The 20,920-nt window shown below is 41.3% G+C and overlaps 2 protein-coding genes across 5 annotated transcripts in view; both read right to left on the reverse strand.

Moving 5' to 3' along the window:
• rtkna (rhotekin a) overlaps positions 1-7,078 on the reverse strand; it is a 78,156-nt gene extending 71,078 nt beyond the window's left edge. For 3 of the 4 annotated variants that reach the window (XM_061817496.1, XM_061817494.1, XM_061817500.1), the window contains exon 1: positions 6,630-7,078. In XM_061817496.1, the coding sequence (XP_061673480.1) occupies positions 6,630-6,740 (111 nt within the window). In that variant the 5' untranslated portion in view covers positions 6,741-7,078. The remainder of the gene's footprint in view (positions 1-6,629) is intronic. The other variant, XM_061817499.1, reaches the window with a different exon arrangement.
• Positions 7,079-16,762: 9,684 nt separating this feature from the next.
• On the reverse strand, positions 16,763-20,869 carry smn1 (survival of motor neuron 1, telomeric). The gene is made up of 8 exons (XM_061818203.1): positions 20,729-20,869; positions 19,924-19,995; positions 19,732-19,851; positions 19,440-19,631; positions 18,333-18,506; positions 17,256-17,330; positions 17,035-17,142; positions 16,763-16,935 (listed from the first exon to the last, which is right to left on the reverse strand). Exons 1-8 carry the CDS (start codon positions 20,774-20,776, stop codon positions 16,879-16,881), a joined length of 846 nt encoding a protein of 281 aa, XP_061674187.1. The 5' UTR covers positions 20,777-20,869; the 3' UTR covers positions 16,763-16,878.
• Positions 20,870-20,920: the final 51 nt, after the last annotated feature.

Raw genomic sequence — 20,920 nt, forward strand, 5'->3', positions numbered from 1 at the left:
TACTGGGAAAACATTGAAAGAAGGGCTACAGCTTTCAAATTTTTTCCACAATTGAGTATTTAATAAATAATCCCAGTGATTGAGTAATCAAATAAGAAAAAATTTGGATTATTTAACAATAAAAGAACAGTGTGCAAGATCACAAATCACATTTTACTGTAGTAACAGTGACTGAGTGTGTAGGATATTATAAAGGCAGGGCTTGGCCTGGTGAGTAATGTAGAGATCAGTGAAGGAGAGTGCAGAGTTGGGTGGCTGTTAACTGGCTAACCTAATTGTCAGTCTGTCTACTGAGTTACTCAATGTGAGTTGTGGCCATTTAAAGGTCATGAATGAATAGGTTTATTGCGCGTTTCTTTACCATTTTTTTCAATGAAGTGATTGAAAATAACCCTGGCGGCTGTATCTACCCTTGACCACTTGCGGATTACAATGCTTTCTAACTAGCAATGGTTGTCACGAACCGACGGTAAGGGAGCGGACCCGAATGCAGGACTTCCAGGCAGAGGCATAATGTTCAATGTGGTTTTATTCAGGAAACTGGCCAATACAAAAAAGCAGTCCAAAACAAGGCAGAGGCACAAAAACTCTAGGCTAGGTAGGATCCAAAAGAGATACAGCAAGGTCCGATGACTATGGGGCAAACTAACAAGCTTAACAAAAGGGCACAGAATCGCTGTGACTAAGGGTTGCTCTGACTTACGCATAGAAGCGGAGAGTCCCACAGGCAGTGAATGCAACTCACTAACACAAGGCAACGAACTTGCAAATGCCAGTGACAAAACTCCAAACTTAAATACATGGTCTAATTAGAGTCCAAATGGAAAACAGCTGTGACAGGTGTCAGAGGTGACACCGCCCAGAACAGTGGCCATGCCACACTCCTCTTGGCAGTGGCCCGGCCTTGCTCATGACAATGGTAGGCTGTATTAAATTAGTTAACAGATGCATGATGTCTTTTTGTGGGCCGCATACCACCTTTTTTTTAAGTGGAAAAAAAAGTATCCCAAAGTTTAAACATTAGCTGACTTTTACAGACTATTTCGTTTTGCCTTGCCACCACCACACAGACTTATTTTTACAAAGAGTTGGGTGCACTACTGCAGCACAATTATCCCATGTGGCACAATAACCCCTACTGAGATTTCAGGAAGATTTTGTTTGTTCCTTTTATTCTTATTAAATTACTTGAGTTGTTTGGTTAACCGTTACAGCATAAACTGAGAATATCATCCCTGGCCGCATCGCAGAGTGATTTTCAACCTCCTGACAAAAGACTGTAGGATGGTGAAGACAGCCAGAAAGATCATGCTCCTTTAATTTCATCGGGTCTTTCTCAAACTTCTGCCTCTTGCCTTAAAAGAGAACCGACCCCAGTCGCTGGACACAAACATAGGACTGTGGTGGCAAGCTCCAAAGAGGTTGAAGTCCATCCACTTTTGTGGGACCACATGTCCAGAGAAAAGTAGGACAGTCTTACGATCTTACCAAAGAAATTGATGGGTTTGAAATTCATCTCCCACATATCTACCGCTGCGTTGCATCACAGTTTTCTGTTATTGAGTTGAGTACATGACTCATACTCATTTATTGTTTTATTTATTCAATTATTTTTTTATTATTACTGGTGAGAACAAGCTTAAGCAGGTTACTTCTTGACTTTGATCACTCAGCAAACAACGTGAAGCTCATTTTCACTGGCTCTTACTGTACTGTATATTACCTCATGATTCACCAAATGTCTGCACCGCAGGAAATGCAGTCTGCTATGTGTCACATGTGACCTCTGCATTGCACACACCATGACGTGTGATAGCAGATCAATATGCGATTGAGTGTGCATGACTTCCTGAGGTTAAAAGGTGATTCCGTGCGAGATGAATGCACACAGCCAGTAAATCAAGTGAGAGAGAGTGGACGCTTGCAACACATACATTAAAAACAAAACACACGGAGGGCGTGAATGCTGAGGGACTCTGCTGGAAATGAAGCGACAGAATCAATACCTTATCTTTGCCGTTTTTCTGTATTGCACCATTAACATCCCTCAAGCTTCAATTTACAGTTCAGTCCTCCATTCCTCCCTCACACACACCATGTTCTTATTATCAGCCACGCAATAACAAACACATTTATGATTCTTGTTCATGTACAGCTGCAGAAAGTCACGAAAATGCTGCAATTGCTCTCTCTCTCTCTTTGCTGGAAAAGTGCTATCATTAAGATCATTACTTCGACAAACGTACGGCAACAGCCCTTTATTTCACCATTATTATTTGGAATGTGATGTTTGAGAGCATACACACATTCTCCATTTTCAAAAAGATGCAGTTTTCGAATCCTTCATTAAATATAATACCTCTATATTTCTTTTCAAAATCCAGTGCTGACTGGTTATCTTTTCAAATGAACCTAACAATTACTTGCAATCGTTGTAATTGGTTACAAAATTACACACTATTGGCCAATACAACCACATTTGAAAACATCTCCCTATTGATGTGGGAAAAAGGTTACTTGTTCTGCCATTGTTCGCCTGGTTCTGTGACTTCAAAAGGCCCCGACAATAACCTTGTATGTACTTTTGTTGAGCTCAGACAACTGGAGCGACACAGATGCAAAAATGTGGAAATGAACTGAGAATACAAACAAAATACCAGCAAATATGGGAATTCAGACTCCTGACTATATTGCGTTCTATCCGAACTCATTAACAAGTTTGGAGGGCACAAGATGGGACTGGCGGGATGCAAAAGAAAAACCTTTTAATCCAAAGAATTCAAATGAAGCAAAAGAATCAGGCAAGGATTAAAGGATGGGATCCATAAAATGGGTTCGAGATTGGTAAGGTCCTCCTAGAAGAACTGTAACATTTCAATACCCACTGTACTGTCACTGTACTTAAATGGGGGAAACCATTTTTTAAAATTTTACCTATCTTTGTGTTGCTGCTTCAATGCAATCTCTCATCCATCAGAAGATTAGTAAATTAGGATTTTGAGGGATCAATCAATAAACCACTGAATCACTTTTTTTTCCTTTCTTCCTTTTTAAACGATTACAATTACAGATTAGAATATAATCAAATGCAAACAAATCAATCAGATAAAATGGATCTTGGTTGGTCTGAACACGCCAAATAGTGGACTATCATTCTTAGATGGCTCACACATTTTAGGATGCATCTAGGCATGGTACATCCTGATTCTATTTCTTCTGTTGGCACTTCAGCTATAAAACAATATTTCCCAACATTTAAATTGTATTTCAGAGGGAGTGGTGTCACTGGTATGTTTAACTGTACATGTCTTTACTTTACAACTCCAGAAATCATGACCAAACAGCAGTACTTGAAAGAAGCTTCAAAAGGCCGGAAGAGACCTCAAAGGAGGACTTTCCATCAAAGCAGGAACGAGGAATTTGTATAAAAGTAGTTAGGAGTTAGATTTGAAATCCTTCAGTGGCAGTCTACACTACTAAAATACAGTCGCTAACACAAAGCAGATGCTGACACGGTAGACCGGAAGTGGGATAAATTGGCATCTGCCAGTAAACTGCCGAGTTTTCACCTACTTCTCAACTTTTGCTGGATTCTTTTTTCCCCCCCTGATAGCAAAGATCCATATGTCCTATCAAAGATACAACAAAAGACACATGCGTATGTTTGAAAGCCTAATGACAATTAAAATTTCATTAGAAAAGTGTGGAAAAACTACTGAGCAAGGTAGAAAAGAGAGGGAAAAAAACATGTGCATTTAAAAATATTATTACTGTTCTGGTGTAAACATCCCAGCACAATTATATTACTAAACCACAGATAGATATTAAGCAGAAGATGGAGAAGGAAATTAAGTTTAAGGTGGTACAAAAACACAACTGGACACCAACGGAAAAAAAAAAAACCCACTAAAGTCCCTGCTGGTGTGTTATAAAGTTTTGCTTAAGGGGAGAAAAACCTAAATATTGGAAATAGTAGTGGAAGGGCGATTAAAACTTTATTTGACGACATGCACAATGCAGTGCGACTCTCGAGTGTAATTAAAGTGAAAATGCTACGAGGCAGAGCTAAATACACAAATGTGACTTCAAATGAGATAAAAGAGACTGCAAATGAGTAAGTTCAACTTGAATGAGACCTCTACTTAAAGATGTAAACAGGAATACCACAACATACTGCGTTTGTTTCTCATCATTGAGGAAAATGCAGCCTGTTCTCACGGGAATTTAGGACATAGACTCTACATTTTGGAGTTTTAATTAGTCAAAAAAAAAAAACATTTTGTTTTTGTAGACTTCTTACATCATCAATACGACTGAGAAGCAGCCATGAAAGCCCAAGCCATGACATTACCTCCACCATGATTCACAGATGACCTTGTGTGTTTTGGCTCATAAGCAAAATCTTTTCTTCCTCTGTACTTTTTGGCCTTTGTATCACTTTGATAGAGGTTAATCTTGGTCTCAGCCGTCAATTAAACGTTGTTGCAAAACTTCTGCAAAAATCTAATCTGGCCTTCAGATTCAGATAGTCGCATTTTGTGGTGTGGCCTGTACATTTCTTCTCTCCAAGTCTTTGTCAAACAGAAGATTGTGATACCTTCACTCGGGCCCGGTGGAGGTTAGCAGTGATGTCACTGACTGTTGTCTTTTGGTGTTTCTTCTCAGATCTCACAATGCTTCTGTCATCAACTCCTGTTGCTACCCTTGGCTGATCCAAATGGTTGTATTGTATTGCCTGTGCCTAACCTTTGTGCAATATCTCATCGATTTTCCCTGTTCTCTCAGATTCAAAAATTGTTTATTTTTTTAGCATAGACAGCTCTCTGGTCTTTATATTTCCTTAAAGCCCCACTGACATGAAATGCATGATTTTTAGTATGTTATCAATGAAAAAAAGGCAGCCGGAATGGACCCATGTATTTTTTTCACCACAAAACATGATTTTGACGTATATAGCTTTTTGTAATTCCCGCCATGAAAATCCTCTCGAGGGATTTGTTTTTGAGAAGAAGCAGGAAGTGACATTAACAGCAGCAGGGCACTCAGGCAGGCTCGTATGTTTATCCTAGTTTTAACTGTTGGAAGGCAGGCAAAGGACGAGAGCTTCGTTGGTTCCAAATGGTATAGAGCCACGAAGAAAAATTATAGGTAAGTGTGTACAGAGCTACTAAAAAAAAAAAAAAAAAACAATAGTTGGGGGGGACGTAATCCTCTCAGAACGTGACAAAAGATTTGCGTACATAAGTAAGGGGTGCTAAATGTTTTGTCGTTCGTGGGTGAGTGCGCCATTGTCAGCGGCGTTGTTTATCGCCCGGGCACGACGAGCCACCAATGCCGGGCTGCGACGAGCCGATCACTGCTTTGGCCGGGGTGGCTCATCAGCGCCGAGCCCGGGTGCTTTACGGCGTTGCCGTCGCTCGCGGGTGAGTGCGCCATCGTCGCCGGCATTGTTGATCGCTGACAGTGCCGGCGTTTGGCGTAGAACAATCAAACGATAAACAACGCCGCCGATGATGGCACACTTAGCCACAAGCGTCGACAACGTCGTAAACCAGGCCCGCTCGGCGCCGATGATCCACCCTGCCCAAAGCCATGATCGGCTTGTCGGGGCGGCTCATCGCGCCACATACTGTCATAATGTCGGGGAGTCTGTTGTTAGTTAGAAGTGATTCACATATCTAAATATGGCTCGAAACGATAGGGTAATATTGCCCCGGTCACTTCACTCGATTGTGAGGTGTTCTCTTTCCTCGAAAAGAGCTTCCGTGTCGCACAGCAAGTGCCACTACGTGTTTTCAATGGCGAATGTCCCGGTGTAACATCTACTGATGACGTTGCAGGCTGTATGGCTACCCCTTGGATGGCGAATGAGATTTCCGCAAGTTTGCGGATGGATGACACGCTCTCCGTACATATTTATTTTTTTGTATAGACATTGAAGTGAATAATGTTATATGTATTTTTAATTATAATATCAATTTTAGAATGTTTATAGGCATGGCAGTGAGGCTTTAATAGCAAATGCAGTTTTTACACAGTAAATGCAAAGCCAAAAACTATCAATCTAAAAGGCAATGCTTGGGTAACTAAAAATACCCATCAGTCACATGTTCCAATACTTTTGCTCACTTGAGAAGTGGGTGGTTTCAAACAAAAGGTGCTCTGTCCTGAGATGTTGAACACATTTGGATGTAAATACCAGGGGATAAAAAGATGAGATTGTGAACCTTCGTCTGATAATCATCTTTTGATCTGAAACCCAAATGTCTTCATTATACAACAAAAACAAAAATTGACCTAGCTGTTCCAGTATTTTTGGAGGAGATGAAAAATACTCAGTTTATTCATATGATAATGTCTCTTAATGATAATAGACATCTTTGAAGTTTTTGATAAACACTTCAGCCTTCTATGTAACTTTTTTTTAATGTTAATCGTTATGGTTATGGTGGAACTTCGGGGAGTTGTGGAAGTTTCAAACTTTGAGAACAATGATGAAAAGACAAAAACATAGGAAAGGGACAACTTTGCCAGTGTCGTTAAACACACAAATTCGTGAACCATTCCGAGTTGAAGTGATTGTGCCCCCCCCCCCCCCCCCATTGGAGGGTGGATGGACTGTTGCCTACCTGTGATGTGTTCACGTACAGACTCTTTCTGAACCTCCCTCGCCGTATCTCCATTTCGAGAGCCGAGCCGCGAGCAACCGTGGCTCTCGTTGTTTGATTCCGACAAAACATGCTTGCCGGCAGCCTCGCACACGCTCCCTCCCGCGTGGGACTGGTGCCCCCACCAGCCCCGCGCTAAACCGCCGGGAGTCCACAGAGTCCAATCCAAAAAACAGCGATCCGAACGCGGATCCAGTCGGCTTGCCGGTGTGAGCGAACACGTCGAACCGATAAAGCGTCGCCTCCAAATGTGCAAGTTGTTTGAGTTGTAAAGTTAACACTTTAACATTACTTTCACTTTTGTGTATCTTCTGTAGTGCGGTGATTAAACGTCCTGAACCAAAAGTTTTGCCCTGCACGCGTAGACACACTTGACTGCCTCACAACCCTCCACCCTCTCGCGGACACACGCACACACAGTTTAATTTCTCCAACAACAAAGTCTGCATTTGAAAGAAAAAAAACGAAATACACTAGCATCCAATAATCGGGCCGCGCGAATAAATAAATAAACAAACTTACAAACAAAATAAATAAATAAATAGTTTAACAAATAGATAAATACATAAATAAATAAATAAATGGCGCAGCCATCAGATACACCTGCGCAATCCAAATAAATGTGAAAAAAAATAACGCTGATTTTAAGTCAATATAGCCACAAAGTGCCTCTGAGATGTCCCTGTGTCACCCTGCAAAAAAGGGATACAGTATATTCATTGAACTTCATTCATTGTATTGTGTAGATTTTATGCTGTGAAAATGCATATTGTTTGGTCAAGCTCCCACACTTACATTTTTTAAAATTAATGAGTTAATTAACAGGGTGGCACGGTGGGGCAGCTGGAAAGCATTGGCCTCACAGTTCTCACGACCCGGGTTCAATGCCGGCCCCACCTGTGTGGAGTTTGCATGTTTTCCCCGTGTCTGTGTGGGTTTTCTCCAGGCACTCTGGTTTCCTCCCATAGCCCCAAAATATGCAACATGAATTGGAGACTCAAAATTGACCCTAGCTGTGATTGTGAGTGTGATTGTTTTCTGTCTCCATGTGCCCTGTGATTGGCTGGCAACCAGTTCTGGGTCTACCCCGCCTCCTGCCCAATGACAGCTGGGATAGGCTCCAGCACTCCCGCGACCATTGTGAGGATAAGTGGTTAAGAAAATGGATGGATGGATAACTAACAACAAGCAGACATACCTGTACATGCAAACACCAAAATGTGTAAGACTGTTGGCAGCATGTACATTTTTAGCTACTTTTAACATTTTATGACCACAGGAACCAAGATGACTCTGCTGCTTAACCAATTTATTGAAAGCTCATTATATCGATTGATATTTCAATACAACATGTCAACATCCCGCTACTCATATAAAGTGGAATTATCAAATATAAGTGTAATTCACACACAGTAACTTTCTCTTTCTCTCTCAGTATGTATGTATATATATATAATTTGATAATTTTTCTTTGAAAAAAAATACCCTTCACATGATCAATGGAAGACAAGGATACCTATGTAAAGTGGATATGAAAAGTCTGTTTAAGCGCAGTCATAAAAAATCCTGACTCACGAATCAGGTCATATATATATATATATATATATATATATATATGTACATATGTGAAGAAAATAAGCAACACCCTGCTATATTCCAAGTTCTCCCATTTAGAAATCAATCAGTCTGAAATCTTCATCGTAGGTGCATTTCCACTGTGAGAGATAATCTAAACAGAAAATTCCAGAAATCACAATGTATGATTTTTTTAATGAATTATTTGTGTGATACAGCTGCAAATAAGTATTGGAACACCTGAGAAAACCAATGTTAATATTTGGTACAGTAGCCTTTGTTTGTAATTAGATTATTATTAGACTATAATTATTCCTGTAGTTTTTCACCAGGTTTGCACACACTGCAGGAGGGATTTAGGCCCACTCCTCCACACAGATCTTCTCTTGATCAGAAGGGTCGCTGAGAAACACAGAGTCTCAGCTCCCTCCAAAGATTTTCGATTGGGTTTAGGTCTGGAGACTGGCTAAACCACGCCAGAACCTTGGTATGCTTCTTACGGAGCCACTCGTTGGTTCTCCTGGCTGTGTGCCTCGTGTCATTGTCATGTTGAAAGACCCAGCCACGACCCATCTTCAATGCTCTGACTGAGGGAAAGAGGTTGTTCCCCAAAATCTCACAATACATGGCCGCAGTCATCCAATCCTTAATACAGTGCAGTTGTCCTGTCCCATGTGCAGAAAAACACCCCCAATGCATGATGCTACCACCCCATGCTTCACAGTAGGGATAGTGTTCTTGCGATGGAACTCATCATTCGTCTTCCTCCAAACACGGTTAGTGGAATTATGACCAAAAAAATTCAATTTTGGTCTCATCTGACAACAAAACTTTCTCCCATGACTCCTCTGTATCATCCAAATGGTCATTAGCAAACTTAAGACGGGCCTTGACATGTGCTGGTTTAAGCAGGGGAACCTTCCGTGCCATGCATGATTTCAAACCATGACATCTTAGTGTATTACCAACAGTCACCTTGGAAATGGTGGTCCCAGCTCTTTTCAGGTCATTGACCAAGTCCTGTCGTGTAGTCTTGGGGTCATTCCTCACCTTTCTAAGGATCATTGAGACCCCACGATATCTTGCATGGGGCTCCACTCCGATTGAGATTGACCATCAGTTTAGCTTCTTCCATTTTCTAATGATTGCTCTGACAGTGGACCTTTTTTCACCAAGCTGCTTGGCAATTTCTTTGCCACCCTTTCCAGCAGTGTGGAGTTGTACAATTTTGTCTCTGGTGTCTTTGGACAGCTCTTTGGTCTTGGCCATATTAAAAGTTTTAGTTTTGCTGATTGTATGGGGTGGAGAGGTGTCTTTATGCAGCTAACACAGGCGCATCTGATTCAGGATAATCCATGGATTGGAGGTGGACTCTTAAAGGCAGACTAACAGGTCTTTGAGGATCAGAATTGTAGCTGATAGAAAAGTGTTTAAATACTTATATACAGCTGTATAACAAAGAAATCGTTAAAAAAAATCATACATCGTGATTTCTGGATTTTTTTTTTAGATTATCTCTCTCACAGTGGACATGCACCTACGATATTTCTGCACAGTGACTAGTCACTTTAAACAGTATACACTCCTTCAAGTCTTGACACCTTTTGGACAATTGTCATTGCACTCGACGATCGCTCTAATGAGCATTCTAAATGTTAGAAGACTCCATCCTTTGCACATCTGAGAGTTTAAAATAAATACTACATGTCAATTCACTGTTTTTCTGCTGTTGTATGCAACATGTATGACGTACTACGGTGGCTCCTACTACCGGAGACAAATTCCTTAGATACTTGGCCAATAAAGATGATTCATATTAAGTTGATAAGTTACAGTATCTTGGGTTGAAATGGTTTGATTTTCTATTCTAAATGAAAATTTACTCTTCATGTCTGTGACATTGTCAAGGTGTTGTGTTTTGTATTTTTCCTAAATGAATTTACATTTCTCTAACTTTTAAATGTCATTCCACTAACAGCCAGTCAAGCAGCCTTTGTCACCATGGTAAAGAGTCCACACTTAAACAGTTAATTTATGACGATGGAATGTGACTGCCGATCTTTGCTGGCACCAGCGATTTACTGGACCTGCTGTGAGTGGAATTCACAAGTCAGAGTGCCACAGAGGATCAGTCACAGTGAACCAAAAGCCACATCCACATGGTAACGGAAACCTGCTGGGTAGATGAAATCCTGTGGGATGAATGCATGTGTGCTGGATCGAGTCTCACAATAGAACAGGGCTAGCTAAGCAAAGATTCACAAAAATTGACCTTAAGGTCATTTCTGGGGCAAGTCAGAGCTCGTAAAGCTACATTCATCCTTTTTGCAGCCTTCCTCGTCTGAAAAGCAGTGATTGCATCCTGAAGAAAATGGGATTTTTGGCCATTTCATTAAAAAAAGAAAGAAACACCACAATGTGCTTTTAGTGATACAAAGACCCTCACAGACACATTTCCTCCCTGGATACTTGAGTGTTATACCTGTAAAAAGTACATTGGAGCATCCATCCATCCATCCATCCATCCATTTTCTTAGCACCTTATCCTCACAAGGGTGACATGAGTGCTGGAGCCTATCCCAGCTGTCAACAGGCAGGAGGCAGGGTACACTGTGAACTGGTTGCCAGCCAATCGCAGGGCACATACAGACGAACAACCATTCACACTCACAATCACACCTAGGGGCAATTTAGAGTGTCCAATTAATGTTGCATGTTTATGGGATATCGGGGGGAAACCGGAGTGCCCGGAGAAAACCCACACAGGCACAGGGAGAACATGCGTTCTTCACACAGGCGCGGCTGGGATTGAACCCGGGATCTCAGAACTATGAACCCAACACTTTCCAGCTGAGCCACCTTGGAGAATAACCACAGCTGACTTTTAAATGCACTGAAATATTTCAGGAATTGTTTGCAGGACATTTTATGCAGAATCCCTTAATTCTCAGAGGCCTAAAATTAGTTTGACATTTGACTCAATTGTAAATTGGGTTGGAATTATTTTTCAGACTATAAATTGCCCCTAAGTGTGACTGTTAGTGCGACTGTTGTCTGTCTCCATGTGCCCTGCGATTGGCTGGCAACCAGTTCAGGGTGTACTCCGACTCCTGCCCATTAACAGCAGGGAAAGGCTCCAGCACTCCCACGACCATTGTGAGGATAAGCAGCTAAGAAAAAGGATGGATGGATTATTTTTCAATTGCTGTAAAAAAAAAGTGGCTTTTAATCTTGCAAGATGGGAAGAGGATGCACGAATAATCAAAAAAAAATAACAGTAGTATAATGTTTTCTAACATGGTTGATGTTGTCTCATGAAATATGAGCTGTATTGTTACCACAAACATAGAGTTTACAATTACTTGGACCAGGGAGAAAAAAACTAACATTGGGTCATCAGACAAATGTTGCTTCACCAAGACAATATCATAAAAAATGTATTAACTGATGACATATAAAAGTTTATTCTAGTAAATGCCCCATTCCATAAAATCAGTTTTCCTGGACATGTTTTGGCAGCCTTTTTTTTTTTGTTGCAGCAAATGTCCAATATTTTGGATTATTGACCATCTGCATTGTGAAGCGCCATTATCAGTTTTGTAGCACAAGACTGATGGAAGCCCTTTTACTAGCGCAGTACACCTCACAAATGATCTTGTTACTGCCGTTGGCCGTCACGTCACCAATAAACACCACTGTGAATGAGCCATACATGCCTGTGCACAGAACATTGCCCGCATCATGTTTCCACACATGATGTAGTATGCGTTGGACCACGAGTTTTCATTTCATTGACCTTGGTTTGTTCTGTCCAAAGAATGGACTCGAAAACATTGGACATACTTTTTTGTAAACCCTCTGCATTTCCATTCCGGAAGCCATTGCTCAGTAGTTGTATTTGACGATGTACTCTGTCAACCAGGGCCTGTTCTAGAGGGGTGGGGTGGGGTGGGGGTGCTGACACCACTGTCAAAATGAACAGGATGTGACCTGACTCGTGAGTCAGGATTTTTAATTACTGCGCTTGAACAGACTTTTCATAACCACTTTACATAGTATCCCTGTCTTCCATTGATCATGTGAAGGGTATTTTTTTCAAAGAAAAATTATCAAATTGCTCAATTTGCCAATGGACCACAAACTTAAATGCAACGTAGAGATGAGTAGTTACAATGTTTGCGGTAGAAAGGACCCCCCCTCCCCCCACTCCCCACTTGAGTATTTTATTTATAAGCAGGATGTTTGTTGATGAGTGCTTGTGTAAATAGCTAAAGGCTATGCATCTCATGCAGCAATGTGATCTAACTAGGAGGTGTGTGTGTGTACGTGTGTGTCACTCCCAGACTGTATCTGTGTGAATTGCAGATTATGTTTACAGGCCTCATGCCGCTGTGGTCAGTAGGGGGGGTTGCAGATATGGAGGGGGCTTGAGGTTTGAGGGATGCTTTCTGCAACCAGGTCTGCCTGCCTTTCAACTTCTCTCAGGGGCTCCATGTGAGCCCTTTGGGCAGCTCAGCTTCACACAGGCAATGTGCTTATGTGTACGCTTTGTCATGGCACATTTCAAAGCCATCTGGAAGGAAAAGATAGGTTTACTTTTATCTGCATCTTCTTTTTTTTGTAAATCCCGTGGAACTATTTTCTTTGCTGTTAACTGCTCCATTTTGATCTTGCATATTTCTGCCCACTCGCAGCAAAAACAAACAAGACTGCTAGTTAACACTGACTCAGCGGCAGAAGGTTACAAAACGGCATCAACAAAGGAACTGCTGAACATAAAGAGGGGGGAAAATGTATCTAGAGGATAATCACGTGGTTAAAAAAAAAAAGAAAGAAACCCATTCAGGGACTGCTCTCCACAAAAGACAATTCCACCTCTTTCTCACACTTGCATGTACTCATTGTGCAATATGATACACTGGCCTCCTACTTGGATCCAAAAAAGTGGGAGTAAGCAGGCCTCATGTCACCAACATGAGAAATACTTTTTATTTTGCTTCCTTTTCAGTGAACCAAAAAATGGAGGACCAAAAGGAATGACTGTGGCTCTTGAGTCTGCAATCATGTGGTCGTCTATATTCTAAATATAAAAGTGCATAGTTAAAACTGCTTTCACTACTTTTCTTACAGTATGAATCATTTTTAGGTTGTCAAAACAAGTGAAATGGCAATAAATCATGTGGGCAGGGTTTTAATGAAATAAATAAATAAATAAATGGAAATCAATTACAGTAGGTCTAAGTGGCATTCACAAATGCCTTTAGTGTGCCAAAAAGACCATCTTTCAATCTACTCCAGGACATACAGTGTATGTACATGGTAATTTGGACTAAATATATGGTAACGTCTTACATTGATTTTCTCCATATATTTTCAATTTCTCTCTAGTAAATTACTTCCATGCCATTGTCCTGAGGGTTTGCAGCATTACATGCATTGATGTGTCTCACACTGTAATCATGTCTGCCATACGTTCCTGTATGTGTCCTGATTCAGGGTGTAAAAGTGACAGATGTGGTGCTGTTTCTGGATCAGAGGCAGCTCAACAGAGAACCACAGATGGGGGGGAACTACAAGAGAGGATACAAAATTATTATGTGGAGATTTGTTTCCGTGCATCTTCTTTATTCCATTTCCTCACTAATGCTTTTACACGAGTCTGACTTCTGCTGGACAACACATGATATTACAAGATAACGTCAGTCTATTAGGCCCCCACCTTCCCTACCACCTTGGGGCACCAGATACTTGTACATCAGAATACTATAACCAGAGAAAATAATCATCTTTAAGAATGCAGATATGGAACTACACGGTCAGTGTTGATTTACACTGCTAGAGAAGTAATTGTTAACATTTGAAAGAAAATCTCTGATGGGGATTTGTTTAATTATAGATTAATAGATTGCATAGAACAGTGACAAAGTATCCCTGAAGTATAATATGAGGTTCCCTCCAGTGCAGAGATGTCAAAGTCATTTTTGTAATGGGCCAAATCGTTTCACAAATTGATGTATGACTAGTTTTGAAATCAGAAGCCAGTAAAAAAAAAAATGCTCAACTCTTCTTCAATTTATTTTAAAAGAGGCTTTTGTAACAAAGCAAAACCCCCCTCCCAAAAAAACTAAAAAAAAAACCCCAAACGTTTCCAGTAGCACAACATTATTAAAAGTGAAGACATTTTGCAGTTAAACTGCAAAGCGTTGGCCTCACAGTTCTGAGGTCCCGGGTTCAATCCCAGAATTTTGCATGTTCTCCCCGTGCCGGTGTGGGTTTTGTCCGGGCACTCTGGTTTCCTCCCACAACCCAAAAACATGCAACATTAATTGGACACTACATTGCCCCTAGGTGTGATTGTGAGTGTGACTATTGTGTTTCCATGTGCCCTGCGATTGGCTAGCATCCAGTTCAGGGTGTACCCCGCCTCCTGCCCGTTGACAGCTGGGATAGGCTCCAGCACTCCCGTAACCCTCGTGAGGATAAGCGGGTAAGAAAATGGATGGATGATGGGTATTTTAGCAAGGAATATGAAGTCACAGCACATGATTTGCTTATGTGGGCCAGATAAAATGATGTGTGCATCAGATCTGGACATGGAGCCTTGAGTTTGACACCTGTACGTTTATGATATGCAAAAGAAATTACTGAATTAAGAGATAAAACTGCACTTATTTACAACAGCATCACCTTTTAGTCCAGTTCAACTGTAAAGTAAAGTAAGTAAAGCTCATTTTTACTTAATTAAGTATAGTTCAAATGTATCATTTAGAAACATTTGGTTTCAAAAACTATTTAGGTGCATTTCTTATTCACGTTTTTTTTTCTGAAATACATTTTAATCAAAGGTCAAGTGTCATCACTATAAACATTCTAAAATAGATATTGTCATGAAAAATACATATATCATTATTCACTTCAATGTCTATATGAAAAAATAAATATGAGCTGAGAGCGCGTCATCTATGCGCAAAGTTGCGGAAGTGTCATACGATGACATCCAAGTGGTCGCCATATTGACTGCATCTCCTGTCCATGACGTCACCCCGGACATTCGCCATTGAAAACACGCGGTGGATCCTAATATGGTAGACGAACATGCCCCTTCTCAGACGGAAGCTCTTTTCGAAGAAGAGAACGTCACACAACCGAGTGAAATTACTGGGGCAATATTACACTATTGTTTCGAGCCATATTCAGACGATATGCGATCACGGCCAAACCGCCCACCCGTCCGATCCAATTCCACGGCAGAGATGAGGCACCCCGGCCGACAAGGCCGGCGGCCGGCTGCGACGTCGCATTTTCGGTGCCGAGGTGGCTTATCTAGATGCCGATCCAGGCCACTTTACGGCATTGTTAATAACTGCCGCTGTCCCCGATGAACAACACCGTCAAGCCGGGGCGCTTGACGGCGTTGTCGTCGCACGCAGCTGTGTGTGGCATTGTCGGCAGAGTTGTTCAGAGCCGCCGCCGTCCGCCAGCCTGACGCGCAGCCTTCGCTGAAGCCGTGATCGGCGGACGCACCGCCTCGGCCAGGGTTGCTCATTTTTGGCGCCCAGGTGGCTTATCACGGAGGCGAGCCGGGCTGCTTTAGCGCGCTGTTGTCGCACGTGGCTGAGTGCGCCATTGTCAGGAGCATTGTACATGGCTGCTGCCGTCCACGGGCTGACGCGGCAGCCTTCGCCGGCAAGCCCGACGCCGTCCGACGCACAGAGACACATTTGGAACGCCTCTCATAGGCGTACGGATCTTTTGTTACATTATGAGAGCGATTACGTGGTCCACCCCAAACTATTACTTTTTTTAGTAGCTGTATACACACCTGTCATTTGGAACCCACAAAGCTCTCGTCCATTGCACCCATGCAATCCATTTTTCACGACAAACCAGGTCTCTTGCAAACTTATGAAGGGTAAATCCATCCTCCCGAGCGTTCAAGCAATGTCCAGAAATCCAACGAGCCGGCATTTTGGCTAACACGAAGGAACAACGAGCTACCTTCCTGGAGGTCAAACTAATAGAAACAAACGAGTCCACTTGAGGGCAGTCCTGCCATGTACGGCACTTCCTGCTACTTCTCAGAAACAAATCCCCTGAGAGGATTTTCATGGCGAGAGTTATAAAAAGCTGTGTACGTCAAAATCACGTTTTGTGGTGAAGAAACGCATGGGTCCATGTCGGCTCCCGTTTTTTCATTAATAACATACTAAAAATCATGCATTTCATGAGAGTGGCCTTTAAGAAGCAATTTTCCTATATTTAAGCCATCTAAATGTTCCAAAAGTGCATTATATTGCAGTACCTAACAAAAACAAATCTAAATTTTTAAAAGGAAAAAAAAAAGCACTCACTGCTACATTTTAATTTCATTCGTGATGCTACAAGTTGGAAAGCCAATTATTTTTCGAGTAGGTACTTTGTATAAATACTTTTCAGAACCCTTGTCATAGACGTGTACAAGTTACTGAGTCATACACAAAGCCATAATCAACAAAAAATATAGATGCAATCACAGAGTGTATACTTCTTATCCTTTATTAAAGCTATTTACAGAACATACAAAACTGTCTTCCCTCAGTGAACGTTCACAAATAGAAGTACAATGCCACTTCTGTTAAAAAAAAAAAAAATCCTTTTATTTGTGGTTTGGCTTGGTCCATTTGGCAGCGTCGTTGCGACCTTGTCTCAACCCCTAAAAAAGTACAATGTGCTCAAATAAAATCCCACGATAAAAGACATTTTGGATGTAACAATATTTTATGTATGCATTTTCTCAAGAAATAATCCATACCAAGTAGTAGCCCGTGTGGTAACCACTCATGTACCAGGAAATGAGCATGCTCCCCATGGCCTCGTCATCTCCCATGTCAGGACTCATTGGTGGAGGTGGAGGGATCATCTGCAAGAACATACCCCAAAAACAATAGAATAAGATCACTTATGGTAACTCTATGCAATACACATTTAACTAAAATCCCTAGTGTTCATATTTATTATTGTTATTAAACTTACTGGTGGGCCGAATCGCATCATGGGATGGAAAGGGGGAGGTACGTGCCCATGACCACCATGCTGCCTTTTTCCACACTGGGAGTGAAAACAGGAGGAAAATCAGTTAGTTGTCCTCCAACTGTGCCAACCTCAATATGACATGCACCTGATTTTTTTCACATCAATTTGAAAAGTACAATTCCCATTTTTTCATATCCGACTATCTGACTCAGCGCTCTTTCAAAATGTATATGTATCTGATGAGAGAGCAGTATGGATGCACAAGTCACGATCATCTAACCTATTATCAGAAACAGTTCGTAGCGAAAAAGACTGATATATATATTTAAATAAAAAAAATATTCCAGCTGCACAAAATCCTTGAAAGTGTCACAAATGCATCATGACGAGACCTACGCAAGAGGCTATATTTACGTTTGCGAACACAATGCCTCGTGTTTGTGTGCATGTGACAAGTGATGCGAGTAGTGCCTTTAGATGAGTAAGCCAACTTAAGACACTTGGGATATAAGCACTCTTTGGTGGCAGGTGACTCAACGCACTTCTCAGCGAGGGGCAGTTTGGCTGATATGTTCAGTCAATATTCTTCAAAAATGAATATTCTGTACACTTTCTTAATAATATTGTAGTGCTATTTTTTTCCTGGAAAAAAAAAAAAAAAAAAAAAACATTACAAAACGTCTTGCTAGAATAAGTGTTTTGACTACCAAGCATGGTCAAGGAACAAATGAATTCACATCTCATGTCACCATGGTACTGTTTATGAATTTATGAACATGTCTGCATCACATATGGATCTGTACATTGAGGATTACAATTCAGTGACGTAATGGTGGAGTGTTGAAAACTTAATGTAAAATATGCGTGATCTCAAGATGGCGATAGCCGTGCCTGTGAGCGCATTGAGGTCCTGATTGAAGATTCATATTCCTCAGCTTCCTGATTTACAGTAAAACAAATGCATCATATGCCTACTTTGTACCAAGGGAACATGAGATACATCCAGTATGTCATAAGGTTTTATTTGATGGGTTGTTGAAAGTTGTACAAATATAGCTTGAACCTTCCTGACCTTACCTGTCTGAATGGTGGCATGGGAGGTGGGCAAGGAGGAGGGAATCCTGGAGCCCACATAGGGGGAGGAACCTTGTGGAATTTGGCCTTTGGGCTTTTGCTGTGCGGCTGCTGTTTGCGCTGGCTTGGTTCTGCTGACCTGTCGCTTTCCTCTGTGGAAGACTCTACCTCCTGTGTCTAAATTGTAGGGGAAAACACGTTTGGTGTCCCAATTTCTTTCAAGCAGGTTACACACAAACCGACAATCTCACCTCACTTCAGTGTTTCCCCCAGTGCAATCAAAGTCAGCAAAGGACTGATTCTCATGTCTATGAAAGATTTTCCTGTGCGACTATCCTGTTGTGTGTTAGTGTTTTTTTTCTCCCTTGTGCAAGATCAGTACGTGTGTACCCTCTATAATAATGACTTTGCTATCAGTTTAGGGGAAGATCCCAAAATAACATGGGTACTCCAAAATAGATTGTTCAAGTGCTTGAAGTGGAAGATTATGGTGCACAACATCCTGATGTTGAGAAAGGTAAAGCTCAGTAATCTCTGAAGTGAAGTGTTCTATGGCTCAAGCTTTTCTTGAGTTCCAGGTCAGTCCTGCATTATCTACATCACAATGCCAAAATTACTTGATCGAGTTTTGCATTCACCCATGCATTCATATACCTATGCACACATTCATATACAAATGAGCAGCTGCCCTGATCCCCAATGGGAGCAAATTAGGGTTTAGTGTCTTTAGTGCCAAAGACAATTTGTCGGCTAACAGTCAGAGCCGGGATTCAAACTGCTGACCTTTTGGTTCTATGGACAATGGATTCTACTCACTGATCCACTGTCACCCCACACTGACTTTCCTGAGCTAGTCTGGGCAAACACCTGTTCGAGCAGTTCAGCATTCTTATTGGTGGTGTTAAGAAGACCTGTACTGGATGGAACAGTTTTTGAAAACCACCCAAACAGTTTTGTTAGACTGTTTTAGTTTGGTCCCACCCCTTATTTACTAAAAAGGTGTGTACACATAGTTTGCATTCACAATTTGCTGTGTAACTTGAGTTAGGCTCAAAATGTTTTCAAGCAATTCCAAGACATATGGTTGTATGATGAAAACAGATATTTTACCGTCGTCTTAGTTTCGTCATCAGCCTCAGAAATCTCCGAGAGCAGATCTTCGAGGTTCTTCTCTTCCTCGTTGCCATAGTCTGTGTAAACGACGACGCATGTGCCGCTGTTCTTGTCCACAGAGGAGATGGTAGCTGAATAGAGTTGACCATCTTCAGACCAATAAGCATAGCAAGAATCCCCCACCTGCCACTGTGACAAGAATAATGATACTTAAGTCCTTTCCAATGCAATTTCTAATTCTCTCACTACCACACACAAGAAAGGAGCAAGTTTAATCAAAGAACCTCACCTCTTTATCTGTAGGTGCATTGATTCTTTTCCTTGTGTTTTTCTTTTTATTATTCTTCCGCTTCTTCCCAGGGCAGCTTTCGAGTGTAGCTTGCGGGTCGTCTTCCCCTTTAAGGGCACTCTGCCACAACAACATGAGCATAATGTATTACTACCACAAAAATTATTACACAAAAACTTTACTTTTTGTTACCTTAAATGATGCGACAGCCTTGTCGTAGGCTTTTATCAAGGCGGTGTCATCCCAAATATCAGAGTCGTCACTCTGGAAGAGAGAAAAATGAACTCGGCATGGTGGAGCAGGGGGGTTGCCTCACAGTTCTGAGGATCAGGGTTCAACTCCCGGCCCTCCATGTGTAGAGTTTTCATGTTCTACCTGTGGTAGCATGGCTTTTCTGTAGTCCAAAAAAAATGTGGCTAATTCCAATTGGATTTATAGTTTGAATCCACTTTTAGAGATAAAATCCGAGGGTATTGGTGACTCATTTATTCAAAATAATAAAATGCAATGTAATATAACAGCTATATGATTTTGAGAAGTAATTGAAATAATTACACAGCAATGTTCAACAGAGTAACTTGTAATTGTAAACAACTACATTTCCAAAGTAATCCTCTCAACACTGTTAAGAGACACTCTGTAGAATGGGTGCCCAGTTTACAACAAAAAGCATCCTCAACATTAACCTAGCAAGGATAACGATAAGGAATTTTAGATCTCAAGTGCAAGACAGCATTTTAAAAGTACTGTAACCTATTTTGCAATAGAATCGAGCTTTCCAACATTCCGCCTGCCTGATCCAGAGACACATGGTACATAATTTACCCAAAAACACGATCGGGATGAAGATTTATTAATTTAGGTCTTAATTTTAAAGTGTATAAATAAACTACACCGTGTGGCTTTGTTAGCTTACCGAGCTAAGTTATTCATCAAGTCGTACAAAAGCGTACTGTCCTCACATGTGTAGTTTATAAAACGGTGCGATTGCACTCACCTGTCCGGTGCCCCGCATGAAGAGCACATCCTTGCAACCATTCGCCATAAGAAAATAAGATAAATTGACAACGACGTGCTAAACAGCTAACAAGCCACACGCGTCAAGTATGTGATGCAATTCAGGCGCTGTGACGTATATATCTTGCGACGACCCTGGTTGGCTTGGCGACACGAAATTGTTTTTGTGTGC

This window comes from Syngnathoides biaculeatus, chromosome 4 (genome assembly GCF_019802595.1).
Source record: "Syngnathoides biaculeatus isolate LvHL_M chromosome 4, ASM1980259v1, whole genome shotgun sequence".
Taxonomy (NCBI): Eukaryota; Metazoa; Chordata; class Actinopteri; order Syngnathiformes; family Syngnathidae; genus Syngnathoides; species Syngnathoides biaculeatus.